A 15843-nucleotide genomic window follows, 5' to 3' on the forward strand; every position below is an offset into this window, starting at 1 on the left:
ATGTAAATATGCGTCAGGTAGGACATGAACCCGGACCCTCAGTATTGCTGCTCTAGCTGCTTTAATCACTAAGCTATTAAAGATCCTATTTCTTGAAATGATGTATATCTATCAGAGATCCTTAGTTTGTAGGACTTATTCTCTGTAGTATTCATAGCAAGCACCAAATTATCCTTGGATATTATTTTAAGATTATAATGTTGTTGTGTATTGAGAGCCTGCATGCCTAAAATTAAATTCAAATGTAATTTTCCATGCATGATAAGATGGTCTCAGTAATGGAGCCCTGGGCAGCGGAAATAGACTGAACAGAACTCTTGCCTATACTTTGCTTTTGTGATGGTTCTATCATTTTGTCAATTTAATACAGAAAAATAAAATTAAGATAAGAATCTTGCTAGAAGCAGGATGCATGCTGTGTCTGTCAGCATTGTACCTGGCCAGAAGGGGTGTTATGGCCTGTTATGGACATGTTGTGCATGACAGGCTGCTTTTCTAAATGTGACACGTGACCTAATGACAGGAAAGGAGAAAAGCAACAGATCCTGAAAGAAGATTGATACAAATGACAAAATGGAAAATGCTAACAAGTATTTGTAAATCATTTCTAACAAAGAAGTCATTTAAATTCTATTTTACAAGGACTTAAATGGAAAATATTTGTTTCCACTAAGATAGCAGAAGTTGACTTTAGGCTACACTAAAGGATGTTACAAGTCCCAAAAGGATGACATGGTACTAACTTCGTTTATAGCTATGCTAAACACAAACATTTATAAGTGCATAAAACAGTTCGCTACACAAATGCTTCTCTCCATTGACATTTTTTGCAAGAATTCCCACACCCTCATAATTCAGACTGCTTGGGTTTTCAAGTACGTTACAAGAACTGCAAAACCAAGCAGTTGTAAGTCATTCAGGTGAGAGTACTGAACGTTCAATTATCAAAAGCCAGACTGCATCCAGAAACAGTGTATTGTCATGGAAGATAAGCTGTTGGGAAGCACTTCTTCATGACCAAATCTGACTAAGGAGTTTTCATTATGTCCTTTATATTTTTCCCACTGACTTTTACAAATAATGAAACCATTACAGCTAAAACATCCCAATAAAGTAGAATAAAGGAGTGCTGATACAGTGACAGCAACAGTAAAGTTGCAATCCTGAGCTATAGCCCTGTATATAACAGTACCTGTACTACCCCAAGTCACTGCTGCAACTACACTGTAGTCCATTGGAGATGCTGTTTAATGTTTAAAACATGAACCACATGAATGTCAACTGCTTGAGTACTGTTTAGGTACACCATCACTGATCCATGGCTATCTATATTCTAAAGAAACAGGTCAGAAGCAAATTGATACTGTCTCTCTGCAGAAGAATCCATATGAAGTCTCTAATATTTTCTTGATAAAGATATTATAATACACCAAATCACTACCAGCACCATACTGTATCAAGCTTGTATCTATTTATAGCAGAAACAACAATGTGTTGAGGCTGTATACAGTCTGTTTACAGCAAGAATTACAGAGTACAGAGCCTGTACCATCTGTTTATAGTAGGAATTAGCCAGCAGTGATGGTGAACAATATGTGGACAGAAAGAACTACACAGTGACAAGTCTGTGCAGTCTGCCTTCAGTAAGAACCACTCTGCAGTGAGGCTGTAAGTATGCTTACAATAGGAGTTACACTGCAGATTCAAAGGTGCCTACACACAGCAGTAAATAATTTAACACCAACAAAGTACCAAAACTATATTCAGCAGGAAATGTACTACACCAAGTTACTGCACCAAATGTTTGCTGACTCTAAACATCAGGGACTGCACAAAGCCCTATTATCTGTAGACAGCAGGACATATAGGGTAACAAACCAACACTGACATTATACATCAGAAATTACACTGCACACAGCTACTGTAATCTTCACACAGCAGGGCCCAAACCTCAAAACTGTCCAGAATGTTGCAGAATATCAACATTTTTCATAATGTTTTTGGTCTATTCCTCAGAAAATTTGTGGTTTTCTGACAAATCATTGAGGACTGAAGTCACTAAATAATGACAGACATTTGAGTTTCAGATTTCATATCCTTCAAGAAATGCATGCTAATGGAAGACTTGTTATTCTAGTAATTTTTTTTTAAATTTACAACAGCAATATTTAAAATCTGTCTTTAATTTTGGACCTTTGTCGTCCCATTAATTTTGGATTTGCTCAGATTGTTTGCACTTAATGGTTGAAAGGTATCACAATGCCTAAATTGCACTGAACACCTATTTTCTGTATAAAACAGGAACCACCCTGAGCTATTATTGCATATAAGGAAGGAATTGTCCCAAGACTTACTATCTATATCAGTCAGGAAGTAAAACAACAAAGCTGCTGCCCTCTTCATACAGCAGAGTGAAAAATGCACTTAAATGTTTTTGTTTGTATATGACAGAAAGTTCACAGAGCTACTGTAGGCTGTTGCAGGGCATATGCTGATTAAGAAGAACTCCAGTCTATATATGTCAGGAACAGCAACACTATCAGACATCGCTATTTATAGTATTAGCTTGAAATTAGTTGTTGTGTCTCTCGGCTTTTCCCGGTTAGGGTTCGCCACAGTGGAACTCTGGTCCGCTAATGATTGGCAGTAGATTTTTATGTGCCAAGTTGCTGGCCCTGACGCACAACCTTCAATGAAGGTACGCCCATTCATGCATGTCTCCACATAGAAGACGCTCTAGCTGAGAATCGAACAGGACAACGTCTTACTGTGAGGCGACAACGCTACCGCAGCACCACCACCACAGTATCAGCTTGAAATTAGTGCTCTGTTTAAACATCAATAAATATACCTTGCCACTACCCTGTCCTGAAATCCTACTGCCTAAATATGCCAAGATCTGTAAAAAATTACATCTGCTGTGAACTTCAAGAAATAAACTCCATCACTGCTACCTGTACACAGCACAAACTGCATGAAGCCACCATTACCTATATAAAGCAAGAAATGTACAAAATTAAGCTACTACCATACGTGTACAGAAAGAAATCAACACAAACTCAGGTTGTGCAATATGCTTTGATATCAACTGTGTACTAATTACTGTGACAGGACTCAAGAATGGCAAACAACTTGTATTTGGAATTGAAATAGTGAATATACCACAATAACCAAAATTGACTAGCTGTACATCATACCTTACAATACTCCACTCAGGTTCCAGTTTGGCTATAGTTGGATCTTCCACATATTCATACAGAAGCTCCTTGCGAACTTTGGACTTGTCCACTTTGACTGACACTGGGACTTTGCCATAACCAAGGCTTGAGGCAGTGGAGTTGCAAACAATTTCCTTAGCAGATCTCCTGTGAAATGTGAAATCAAGAAATGTATTAAATGTCTAAAACAGAAATTTATGGATATAGCTTTATGGCCTCTAAAACGTATAAAATATTACATTTCTGCATGTGCACATACAAAAACACATATATACACACACACTATACAATCATGCATCTATATGGACACACATGCGTACACACACACACACACACACACACACGCGCGCGCGCGTGCACATACACGCACACACAGGCACGCATGCACGCAAACAGACACACATACACATGCATGCACGCACACATGCACGTACACACAGGCATGCATGCATGCACACACAGACACACAAGCACGCTAACACACACAGACACACACGCGCGTGTGCACATGCACGCACACACACACACATGAATATTACATATATTTCCTCAGGTGTACTGTTATTATCTACCCTCATCCATCCTCTATCTATCTTCCTTTTATCCGCACATATCCCAGATAGAATCATCTGACTACTTAATACTTTCAATAATCTATCTTTACCATAGCTTACCAAAATTTTCTAAACTGAAGACCATATTAATATGCCTTGCCATTAACATTCTGCAGTTGTTGACAAGCCCTTCAGTATTTATTTTAGTATTTCCACTGTCCTTTTCTGTACCGTGGCAAAGGGTCCTCCAGCCTACTTTAACTGCAGTACATAGGAACCAAGACCTTTTGTCCAGCTCCTCTCTACCCTCTACTTTGCACCAAATAAAAATGTATACAAGACCTCCAGTTCCTCTCCTCTAGCAGGTCATCAGCAAGTAGCTAATTCTTTTTGACCAAAATTTTAACAAACCCTCAAAATCTTTCTTTGCCTCCTCTTTCAAAACTTATTTTTGTCTCTGTCTATATCCACCTTCACCTTAAAGTCCATTGGTGTTTCCATTTCCTTGTCTGTTGTTTTCTGAATCTTTCTCATTCCTAAACCAATTCTCTCTCCATCTTCTTATTGCCATCCTACCCATTTGAAGGATGTGGAAATAACTCTAAAGTACGTCTATATTATCACAGGGCTGACATTACTAAAGTCAGGTGTATCCCAGAATTCTTTGCCACCTTCCAGTCTAAATCAACATTTGCCTGTTGTGCTTCTTTTACCTTCCCAAACAAATTTGCTAAAGCCAATGCAAATAAATCTCAACTTCCAAGTACTCAGCCTGAAAAGTTTCATTGTTGTAGTAAATTAATTAACTGTCCAGTGCGCTTAACTAAAGTAATTAGTGCTACAGAAAAGATAACTATATTTATATTTCAAAGTCTTGCCCAGAGACCACAGCAGCTGTGACATTTACTCAGATAAGGCATAGGTGGAAAACCTTCTGTTTATTTATCTCAGCTACTGGGATCCAGGATACTGCAGCTAGAAGTAAAAAAAAAGGTTCTATGGTCCCTTTTCTTCAGGAACATATCTTGCACATGGGCTGTGCCCTGAACAAGTAATGTGTTAACGAACTGCAAGCATTGATTTATTTCTGCTTATTCTCGGATGCCATTAAGTAAGGCTTCTTTTTTTTAGGTCCTGTCCCCCATACCTACTTTTCACCCTTTGTGGAGTATAATTTTCTCCTTAGCATATGCTCTGTAATATCTGAAATACATCCTTGAAGCACACTGAAGTCATCAACTTGTTCAGTGAATATGTCACCAGTTTATTTTCTCTCATCGTGGTCTTTAGTATAAACTACTTCTGTCAGGGATTAATTTTGACCAATTCACCCATAACTGTGGTCAAAGTTACTCTGCTCTTCAGCATCTAGTGTCCCTTCCCTCTCTTACTGCAGGGTAGATCCATGATGCACATAATCCTAGATGCCAAGTCATCTCATAGGCTGACCTTCAAACATTTTTTTTCCATTGTTCATTTTTTAGCTACCAAAACTTGATCCATTAATATTCAGTAGAGATACTATAAGATAAAAGACATTTTAAAATTTGTGATAGACACCCTAGTTAAAATGTTTGTTAAATGGCAGAGTACAACTTCCTAGCCTTGTTATTATTAACTGCCCACCAATACTAGTGGAACGTTCTTACTTTGTATTTTATGCCAAAGAAATGAGACTAAACTTAAACAGATGAAAAGGAACAAATAAGTTATTCCACTTCTCCAGTGTGTCAAAATCATATGATGTGCAGCTTGTTTCTGTGTGGTGCATTTACAAAACTATGTGTGTGGCATAGTTTATGGGGATAATGGGAAACAAACAGAGGTTCCATACCTGACAAACACACATGGCTGTTGTCCAAATGACACTAAAACAGTGCTTCCTGCATCCAGGTTAGTTCCAGTTATAGTGACTCTGGTACCTCCGGAGACAGGTCCTCGACCAGGTTTTACATCAAAAAGATTGGGAATCTGAAAATAAAAAAATAAGTTATACTTTTAACTGAAATTTGCATTATCATAAGGACATTAGTAAAACTATTCTGTGATACAGATACATATAAAGTTATATTTTGGGGGGGAAAATCTGTACGATGGCTGTCATCAGCACTAGACCCCATGAACATCTGGACAGGTAGGATCAGGTAGACAAGATTGCATTCTCAGTGTCCCTGTCATGCATATTTTTGAAGAAAATATTTGGAAAAAGACACGGGATAGATAAATACGACCCCTTTGGAAATGCAAAAAAGTTACTAAAAATTATACGCTTCTTCTTTTTGACTTTTCCCGGTTAGGGGTCACCATAGTGGATCACCTGTCTGCTCATGATTGGCAGTGGAGTTTTTACAGTGTCAAGTTGCCAGCTCAGCACCCAACCTTCTACAGAAGGCACACACATGCACACACTATTGCCTAGGGCCAATTTAGAGTGTCCAATCCACCTACAGCATGTCTTTGGGATGTGGGAGGAAACCGGAGCACCCGGAGGAAAATCATACAACCACAGGGAGGACATGCAGACTCCACACAGAAGGCACCCCAGCTGAGGATCGAACCAGAGAACTTCTTGCTGTGAGGCGGCAGCGCTAACCACTGCACCACCACAGCCGCCCACTAAAAATGATATGCTATTAGGATAAAACAGACATAAAACATTGGAATAGCACCAAAAAGAAAAGCACAGCTTTAATTTCACTTCCTTTCACTGAATATTATCTATTTTTCTCTGCAGCATAACATAACTTACATATATGTATAACCACATTTAGAGGTACAGCATGGATGACAGTTGGAGACAGGATGATATACATAACAGATCACAAAATATGTGGAACTCTGTCACCATCATTATATAAAGCTATGAATGCTAGATAAGCACTGACACATTCAAAGTCAAATTACATAAAAAGCACTTTTACAATAATAAAAAAGTTAAAACCATCTGACAATATGGACAATGTTTAATTCTGCATGAAACATCCAGCTAACCAAATCACTCTCTTCTTATGCATAACTAAGCCAAACTCCTATGTTCCCCTTAACCCACCTACTTACCTTTATCCTGTTAACTCATCTAAGAGGTACAGTGGGTAAACCACCTGAATGTATTACTTACATTAGTCTAAGGTATAGGTTTTTGGTTTTATCACAGTGTGCTTCCTTTAAACAGAAAAGTTCCTGAGCCTCCCCTCTGCTGCCTCTGTTTAAAAAAAAGTATATACCAGACAGTAGAGAAACATTTGAGCCACCAAATCATACACAATTACATATACACATACAGACACACACACACACATGTACACGCACACACACACTCAATTGATATAACCAGGATTGATCTTGGTAACTTATTCATCTACTACTGATTTGCAACCACACAAATTTACTGAATCTATAGCTTGATCCCACAAAAAAACAATACCAGATTGCTAGCATTTCCAGGCTAGCTTGGATCTTCCCTGAATTTGGAAGGTTACCCACATCATTTGAGGAATGGTACCACTGGATGATGTCTTCAAAACTCATAAAAAACTTACCCATTGCTTACTGCTGTTGTATAAGGCAGAACTCATGAGTTTAAACAATATCCCTGGCTGTGTTCTACATGAATTACAGAGTGACCTAGCACCTCACCTGTGTGCCCTGTTCAATCACAGTCATCCCTCTCCACAAATGAAGAGCGACTATAGACCCTGGGAACTATTGCCCCATTGATGAGTCTGATATGCAAAGCTACGGAATGCATCATCATGGACCAATAAGCAACGATATAGGGAATCTTCAAACTCTAGATCCCACACAGTTTGGTTTTGTGAAGGGTAGATCATGTCTGCTCAGCTTGTTCAACTTCTTTGAGTCAGTCACCAGAGCTGTGGTTGAAGGCAAGGTGGTTCATACAGCCTACCTTGATCTGGCCAAGGCCTTTGATACCATTCCCCACTGAGGAATCATAGAAAACCTCAATAAGCTAGGCATCAAACCCTATATCACTAGGTGGGCTGGAAACTGGCTCACAGATAGAACCCACAGTGTGAAATTAGCTGACTAAGTCAAACTGCCGACCAGTCACGAGTGGAGTCCCACATGGTTCAGTCCTGGGTCCTCTCCTGTTTAGTATCTACTTCTCTGAAGTCCAGGCCAACATTACAGGACTCTGGCTGACAAAGTTTGCAGATGATTGCAAGTTGGGAGCTATTATTAACTGCCCGAATGATGTTTACATTCTACAGAAAGGCCTCACTGAGATCAACGACTGATGTCAGAACCATGGCCTTAAGCTCAATGCCAAAATATATGTCATCATCCCCCTTTGGGAAAAATTCAGTTCCAAACCAGAAGCCAAAAAACCACTGAAAACTGTTTAATGGAACACAGCAACAGAAACAAAAGGTTAAGCGCTTTCATCCATCAGGACATCATCAGAACAATGAACCAGCCCATTCAATCAGTATAAATAGTAATTAAAACCATCACATGACTCTAAGCTCATTAATTAAACAAATATTAATAAAAATTGTGAACAATCCATTCTAAGATAAAAACTATTTAAATAAAAATACTAAAAGTTCAAGTACAATCACATTAACATTCTAAACTTTTTAGAAATAAAATAAGTGAAATGGAGCAAGTGTCATTAAGACCTGGCTCCACTCGGGAATTTAGCTTGAGCTGCCATTTCAGTTCCCTCACAAGTAAATGCTCTTCCACAATTCTACCCCTATCATCCCTCTTAAGCTGTTCTATGACAAAATACCCAAATTTGTGTCCAGGGTTTTTTTTTGGATATGTGTGAACAAAGCTTTCGTGTCTTTTTTATTTTTAATATCCCTTTCATGTTCGTATATTACCTTAAACCCATTAAGAAAAAACTGACAGCCTACTAATATATGAGGACAAGTACTAGAACATCCACACTTGGACATCCCTCGGATGCCAGATGAAATACAATCCCTACTATGTGTTCTCTCCAATAACTGTTTGAAACAAAGGTCCTTCTGTGTTATGGCAAAATACTAGTCTGTGAGGTGAGAAGTAAAAATTTAATTCCCATGAATTACCACATCAATGGTAGTCTACTGAACACAGAAGGTGTTACAAGAGATCTGGGAACACAGGTTGACAGCAACTTCTCTTTTGACCACCACATTGCCACTGTGGTCAGAAAGTCCTTCTATGTGGCACATCTCATTTCTAAGGGTTTTGCATCCAGGAAGAAAGAGGTCATTGTCTCCCTCTACTCTTCTCTTATTAGGCCAATCATTGAGTACAATGCCTCATTTGGTATGTACCGCACTAAACACCCGCAACAACAGGAGAGGCCGCAAAAGTACCTCACAAAGAGGATCCTAGGCCTTAAACACTTGTCCTATATGGACAGACTAAAAAAAACTCCAACTATTCTCTGTCTCATATTATCTACTTAGAGGTGATCTCTGCTTGACTTACAAAGCCATGTCTGACTCAGCTCTGTTAGAAATGCTACATCTAAAGAAATTCCAATCCCTCCGCACCACACACTTCAGTGACCTCAACCTCACAGAACAAGCTAGAGGGACAGGTTCCTAACCCAGAGACTGCCCATGATATGGAATAGACTTCCCATACATGTCATGCAGAGCACCTCACTGGCCCTCTTCAAGAGAAATCTTGATGAGTGGATAAGAAATAGAAAATTCACCCCAGGGATCACTCCAGTGACTTTACTCGACAGAGGCACTGGGAACTAAGGTTGGGTGGCACGATGCCAGAGTAATCCTATGGGCTAGGCTTGTAAAGCCTCCAGGGCCATTATCCTAGTACACACCTATGGACCTATGAATAAACTTTATATGAAGAATACAGCACAGCCTTAACATACATAATATTATGGTTTGATGACACTGACCTCTCTTTTATCTGCAGTAGTTATAACCGTCTCTAATATAGTGTCAGCACTGCTCCATATCTGCCCAACTGCATGCTGTATATTATCCTCTGCTATAAAATGCATCTCACTCTGACATTCAAATGTTTCCTTTTAGATACTCTGCAATATTTATATACACAACTGCACAGAGCAATGATATTCACTCATGCAAGGCTTAAAACAAATTTTGCACTGTTTGTTACAGCTTTTAATACACATCTTGATATAAGCAGATAAATATTATCTATCATTAAACAGACTGGGGTCTTTCTATAATGGCATGGAACTGGGGTGTTGTTTCTTCTGCTGAAAGACAGACAGACAACACTAATTCAAGCATTTTTTCAATGTGAATTTTAGTATTTTTACAGCATTGGTAACAATAATACAACTGTACAAATTCATAACATAATAATTCCATGGGCCCAGGCAATTTACCTAGATGCCTAATTAATAGTGCCAGATACACCCTCATGACATCCATCCTGTACTTGAAATTTGGAAATAGCTGTCACTATATCTCTGCATTAAGGAAGGCCACCACAGACTATGGAATTACAGGTCCATCAGGGCATAGAACATATCATCTCACCTCTTAAATTATAATATTAAAATCAATCAACTGGATCCACAACAGTTTTTTTCAAGGGCAAATTATGTCTGCTCAGTTCGGGAAACATTTTAATTATGTTATTGAAACAGCTGGCAATGGCCATTCAGTACTGGCATTGTAAACAAACTAAAATGACTAATCATAGATCTTTACTTGGTAAGATAGATCACTAACTGGCTGAAGGATAGCACTCACACAACTAAAGTAGCGAGTGTCACTTCAGAAGGGAGGAAAATAACCAGTGTTGTATTACAGGCCTCTGTAATGTATCGTTTATGAAATATACTTTTCTGACTTCCATATCACAAACCCTGACTAACCAAAGTTGCTACTTTTCCAATGCATGCAATCCTCGGGTAAAGGACGAGATCCGTTTTTCAGTCTGTCCTTAAGTCAGATATGTATGTAAGTCAAAACACGCACATATGGTTCTTATTAAATGTCACTTAGTCAAATGTTTGCCTCAGTCTAGTACTTATTTTACTTTTCTTTGCATATAAAACACTTTAGAAACACTTCCAAACAAAAACTCTTAAATATAATACTGTATACTGTAGCTATGCTTCCTTACTTCCCATGATCTATGCTTCCTTGCTTCCTATCAACAAAGCTGGTTTAAGACATCTTGTTTTTAAATGCAGTGTTTATGAGGACTTTTCAATACCTCTCAACTATACAGATTTTTGCAGAAAGTCCAGATTTTTACCTCATATTTTTAGTCCATTTTAAATAAAATTGTGATTGTTTAGCAAAAGTAGCATCAAATCACTGAAGTTAGAAAATAATGACAGACATCTGAGTTTCAAAATTTGAACCCTTCATAAAATTCATGCTAATGCAAAACATGTTATTCTATCAACTTTATAAGCTTGTAAGAGCAATATTTATTAAAACTGTCCCTATTTTTTGGGTATTTGTTTGACTTATTTATGGCTTTGTCCAGAATCAGATAACTTGCTCTGATCTCTCATACACACAGTCACTTCCTCTTTCATACCTGCATTCACTCATGCATCGCTGTCACTCTCCCACTCTCTCATACACAAAGTCACTTCCTCATTCATACCTGCATTCACTCACACATCGCTGTCACTCTCTCTCACACACACACACACACACACACTTGGGTAGCTTTAATAATTTAATTTTTATTTACGTTATTTCCAACACTGTGGAAGCCCGTGCGTATCTATGGGATGTCTACATGTCGGATGTCCATAACCTGGGGACTGCCTGTAATTACATGCAGGGTGCCATCATCTATTCTTCAATTCATACAGAAGTTCTTCAGCAAAAACTGACTTATTTATTGCATTTGTTTACAGGGATAATCTGACTTGGCAGAAAGCTATCCCTTTTCAGTAGAGGCCCAGGGGAAAACTCAAAAAAAATTCCAACATTACATAAAGAACATAGTAAACTGAGGTATACAAGTAATCAACAAATATACAAAATTTAAACAGAGTATCATTAATTAATATTGTAAATGTATTTAAATGTAAATAAACATTACTAAATGTAATGAGCTATAAAATGTTTTCAAGGGAGAAAAACACTGGAAAAAGAAAAAAATAGAAGCATTTCATAATGAACATAATAAACTGAGGTATGCCGGTAATCAACACAGGTATACAGGTAATCAGCAAATATACAACATAGGGTGCTGTCCTGTACCCTTGTGGCAGAAGAGTGTGGATATAGGCTGGTTTGAGCTAAAGATTGCTAGATGAAGGAACATTGTATGATTTCATATGAGCAGATTACTTTAAAGCTGTTTAATTTCTACTGTATATAAGCCTTGTGTTTGCATGTTTTTTTGGCTCAGTTAACCAGAATTGCTTGTGTTTGGTGCCCTTTGCCAGAGGTCCAGAGTGTTTCTGTTTGAATCCAAGCCATCCAAAGCTATGAACAAGAAGTTAGGCTTATTTTGAGCTTGATTTGCACTTTTTTATCTGTATTTTACTGTTGTACTGCACTAATTTGTACTATTTTGACTTTTTATTGTTTGCTCCTATTACCTGCACTTGTTTTGCACTGAAATATTGCTTAGTTAGCATAGACTACATCCAGACTTGCTGAATCTAGCCTGTTTTTCATACACTTGAATTCAAATCCAGCCATTTTACATTAAGAAGGGCTCCCCTGCACCCTTGTGATGGAAGAATGTGGATGGATATAGCATTGCCTGAGCTGGGTATTGCTGGGGGAAAGATCATTGTGTGATTTCTTATTAGTAAAGTAGTTTAATATTATTTGATTTTGACTGCATATAAGCCTCACAGCTGCAAACCACACAATGGATGTTAGAGGTGCCTTGTACAGATGCAAATGCCTAGAAATGATTTTTCCCTAAACACCAGTCAGTGAAACCCTCCATGGTTCCCTGCTGCTCTACAGGGCACTCAGTTGTACACTTCTGCATGTCAGACAACTCAGATGAGCACGTAAGTAGCATCACCCCACTTTCTATCCCTGACCTTCTATAGAATAAGTCCCCTTACTAATCCCACAGCAATAACTGATCTAATTTGCCCTCTCAGAAAGTAGTACTTAAGAATTACCTGCTACTATGGACAATCAGTTTCCCAACACTTCTCCGGCCAGCCTGATTGACATACGCAACCTGAGGCAATGTTGCAATTGCCTCATGTATACTGACAACCACTTGCTCCTAAAGCAATCAAATACAGTATGTGATAGATGTAACTACACCATGAAACTACAATTAGTCCTCTCATGTAACAATAAACAAGACATCAGATTGTCAGCACACACACCTTTCCATTCAGACAAGATAAGGTCAAGACACATAAACACACATATGTGGAGGTACTCATTAAGGCCTGCCAAAAGACCAGAGACCTCCCAAGTGCAAACAATATACATACTAGTACATGAACAGAATCCACCACTACACATAACAACACACATACCAGTATCTCAACAATTAAGCCCCTAAGGAAAACACCTCAAGCCCTAATGTCTTAGTCACAGGCAACTCAATAGTGAGACACACAGATGTCTCCCTCACCAGGCTGAACAAGGAGAAGGACTCGGTCAGCTGCATGTTAGGTGCCAGGATCCATAAAATCATTTGCACACTCAAGTTACTCAGCAGCAATTACCATTATGACTCTGTGATAGTACATGTTGGAGTGAATGACATGAGACATACCCCTCTGAGCTATATGAAGACAGACATGACATGACTGAACTCTCAGATTATGGGTCCCAGGCAGATATTTCCTTAACCTTAAGCAGCATTCTACCTTCATCTAGGATGATTCCACAATACAGACAAAAAAATATTGATTTCAATAATTGGCTTAGCTTCTGGTGTCACTCCAAGGGAATCCAGTATCTGACATTCTGGGAAGACACCACTGACAGACCACACTGCTTTGACAGAGATGACCTTCACCTGTCTCCGCAAGGCCTTTGGATACTGGCAAAGATGCTTGCCTCCCCCATAGTGCCATTTTTAAGCAATGGCAATACAACAACTTCCAACGTAAAGAAATCCACTAGAGACAAACCCAAGGTCATGCTGCTTAATGCTAGGAGCCTAAACAGTAAACTGTACTCCCTGCAAGCACTCCTCACCTTGGAAGATGCTGACTTCTGTGCAGAGACTGAGACGTCATTCAAGGCCACAGAGTGCATCTGACTGTACAAGACTACAATGCCTTTCACACATTCAGACCTCAAAACAAGCATAAAGAACCAAAGGTGGTGTGTATCCATCTTCATTAAATCCAAATACACCTCGAGACTTGTAAGACAGTATGACTCTCTTGAGCTGCTCCAGATCCAAATAACTATAGGAAAATGCCCTACCACATCATCTCTAGCAACAGATCCTCCACCATGAACTAAGAGAAGCACACCATCTATCTGGACATGTAGAGCTACTCAGTATATAGCCAAGCACCTTGGTCAGCTATCCTTCCATCAATTGGGTAACTTATACGAGCACAAACACAACCACTCTGAGGTTCCTGGATTTTGTTAATTGAAATGCCCTGGAACAGTTGGTCTGCACCCCTAGAAGGGGCTGAAATGTACTAGACCTAGTGCTTACCAACATGGGTGGGGGGAAGTCACTGCACTACTCCCTTTGTGTTGCACTCCTTGGTAAAGTCAGACCATAAATCAGTCTTGTTTGAAGCAAAGATTAGACTTTATACCCCACAGGAGCAAACAGACTGCAACATTTCTCCAATGCAAACTATAGCTTACTAAGCAATGGTATAAAAAGTTTCAAAACCCTTGCTAACACAGCCAACTGTGACTCCTACACAGAAGAGTACAACAATGCTCTATATAGCCACTTAAACAAATATATTGACTCAGGTATATCTGACAGGACTAAAACAAGGTCCTTCCAAAAAAAAAACAAGCTACCCAGGTGGACTAGAAGTATAAATAAGTTATGAAATCTAAGAACAAGAGAGAACTTACTCAGTAGAGGAAGAATACCCTCCACAGCTTGAGCAAGCAAATCAGATATCTTGTAAAGTCCTCTAAGGCTAGTTATGAGACTAAATTAGCATCCCTAGCTAAAGACCATAAGTCTTCTTTAACTATGTTTAAAACCTAAAAGGGAATGCCCGCTGTTTGCCAAATTTATAGTGGATGGTACCACTCACAATGAACCTGAGGAAATTACCATCCTGCTAGCTGACAGATTTGGCAATAACCTCATCTCCATATCCCCACCAGCCATACCCCAAAGCATTCCTGACACTAGTCCACTACCAACTAGCTCCAAAGAACAGGTCATACAAGCACACTCCAAGGCCAAGAACATGGCCTGTATGGGACAAGATAACACCCCAGGTTGCTTATTAACCAATCTAAAACTAGACCTAGTGGAACCACTTGGTTTCTCTTTAATCATAGCCTATGCACTGGCTTTGTTCTGGCAGAATGGAGAACAGCAACATTAGTCCCCTTGCACAAAGGCAGTGCATCAACTGACTTAGGAAGCTATCGACCCATAAGCCTAACCAGCTTTACCTGCAAGGCCATGGAAAAAAATGGTGAAGGCTGCCAGCCCTGCTAGTTAGAATTTTGTAAATAATCCTATGTCATTGGTAAATATTAATATGATCAACAGGTTTGCCTTACAAATGTAAGATAACTATATGTTATGATTAAACTATATGTTATGTGCTGAGCTTCAAAAATGTAACCACAGTAAACTCTGCTGGAGAAGAGCAAAAATATATATGGACTATATGCCTGTGCAAATGCATGTTTTCATAGCAAAAGTTGGGACATACAGAGTTAATTTGCAAACTCTGAGAAAATGAATAAAGAATTTTACGAGTGTGTTTACCAGAACTAGAAGACAAAATGTCTGCAGCTGGACATTCTTTCTATTGTTTGAAACAGAGGCAATTACATGTTTCCAAGGTAATTGTTTTATGACTTCTAGTTTCAGGTAAGCTTCTAAGGGATAAGCATTTTTCATGGAGACATGTTAAATTCTGTTGGTATCTGTTTAGCCTGGGAACTAGATGCAAGTGTCAAATAATGATGTAATCT

General features: G+C 38.8%; 1 protein-coding gene across 1 annotated transcript in view; it reads right to left on the reverse strand.

The window, feature by feature from the left end:
• The window catches only part of PLXNA4 (plexin A4), a 2762645-nt gene that overhangs the window by 657601 nt on the left and 2089201 nt on the right, over positions 1–15843 (reverse strand). Inside the window, exons 15-16 of the mRNA XM_044064236.1 lie at positions 5607–5743; positions 3198–3365 (exon numbers count right to left, since the gene is read on the reverse strand). Of these exons, the coding sequence (XP_043920171.1) occupies positions 3198–3365; positions 5607–5743 (305 nt within the window). The remainder of the gene's footprint in view (positions 1–3197; positions 3366–5606; positions 5744–15843) is intronic.

Source organism: Protopterus annectens, chromosome 2.part2 (genome assembly GCF_019279795.1).
Source record: "Protopterus annectens isolate FY-2018-M chromosome 2.part2, PAN1.0, whole genome shotgun sequence".
NCBI classification, from domain to species: Eukaryota; Metazoa; Chordata; order Ceratodontiformes; family Protopteridae; genus Protopterus; species Protopterus annectens.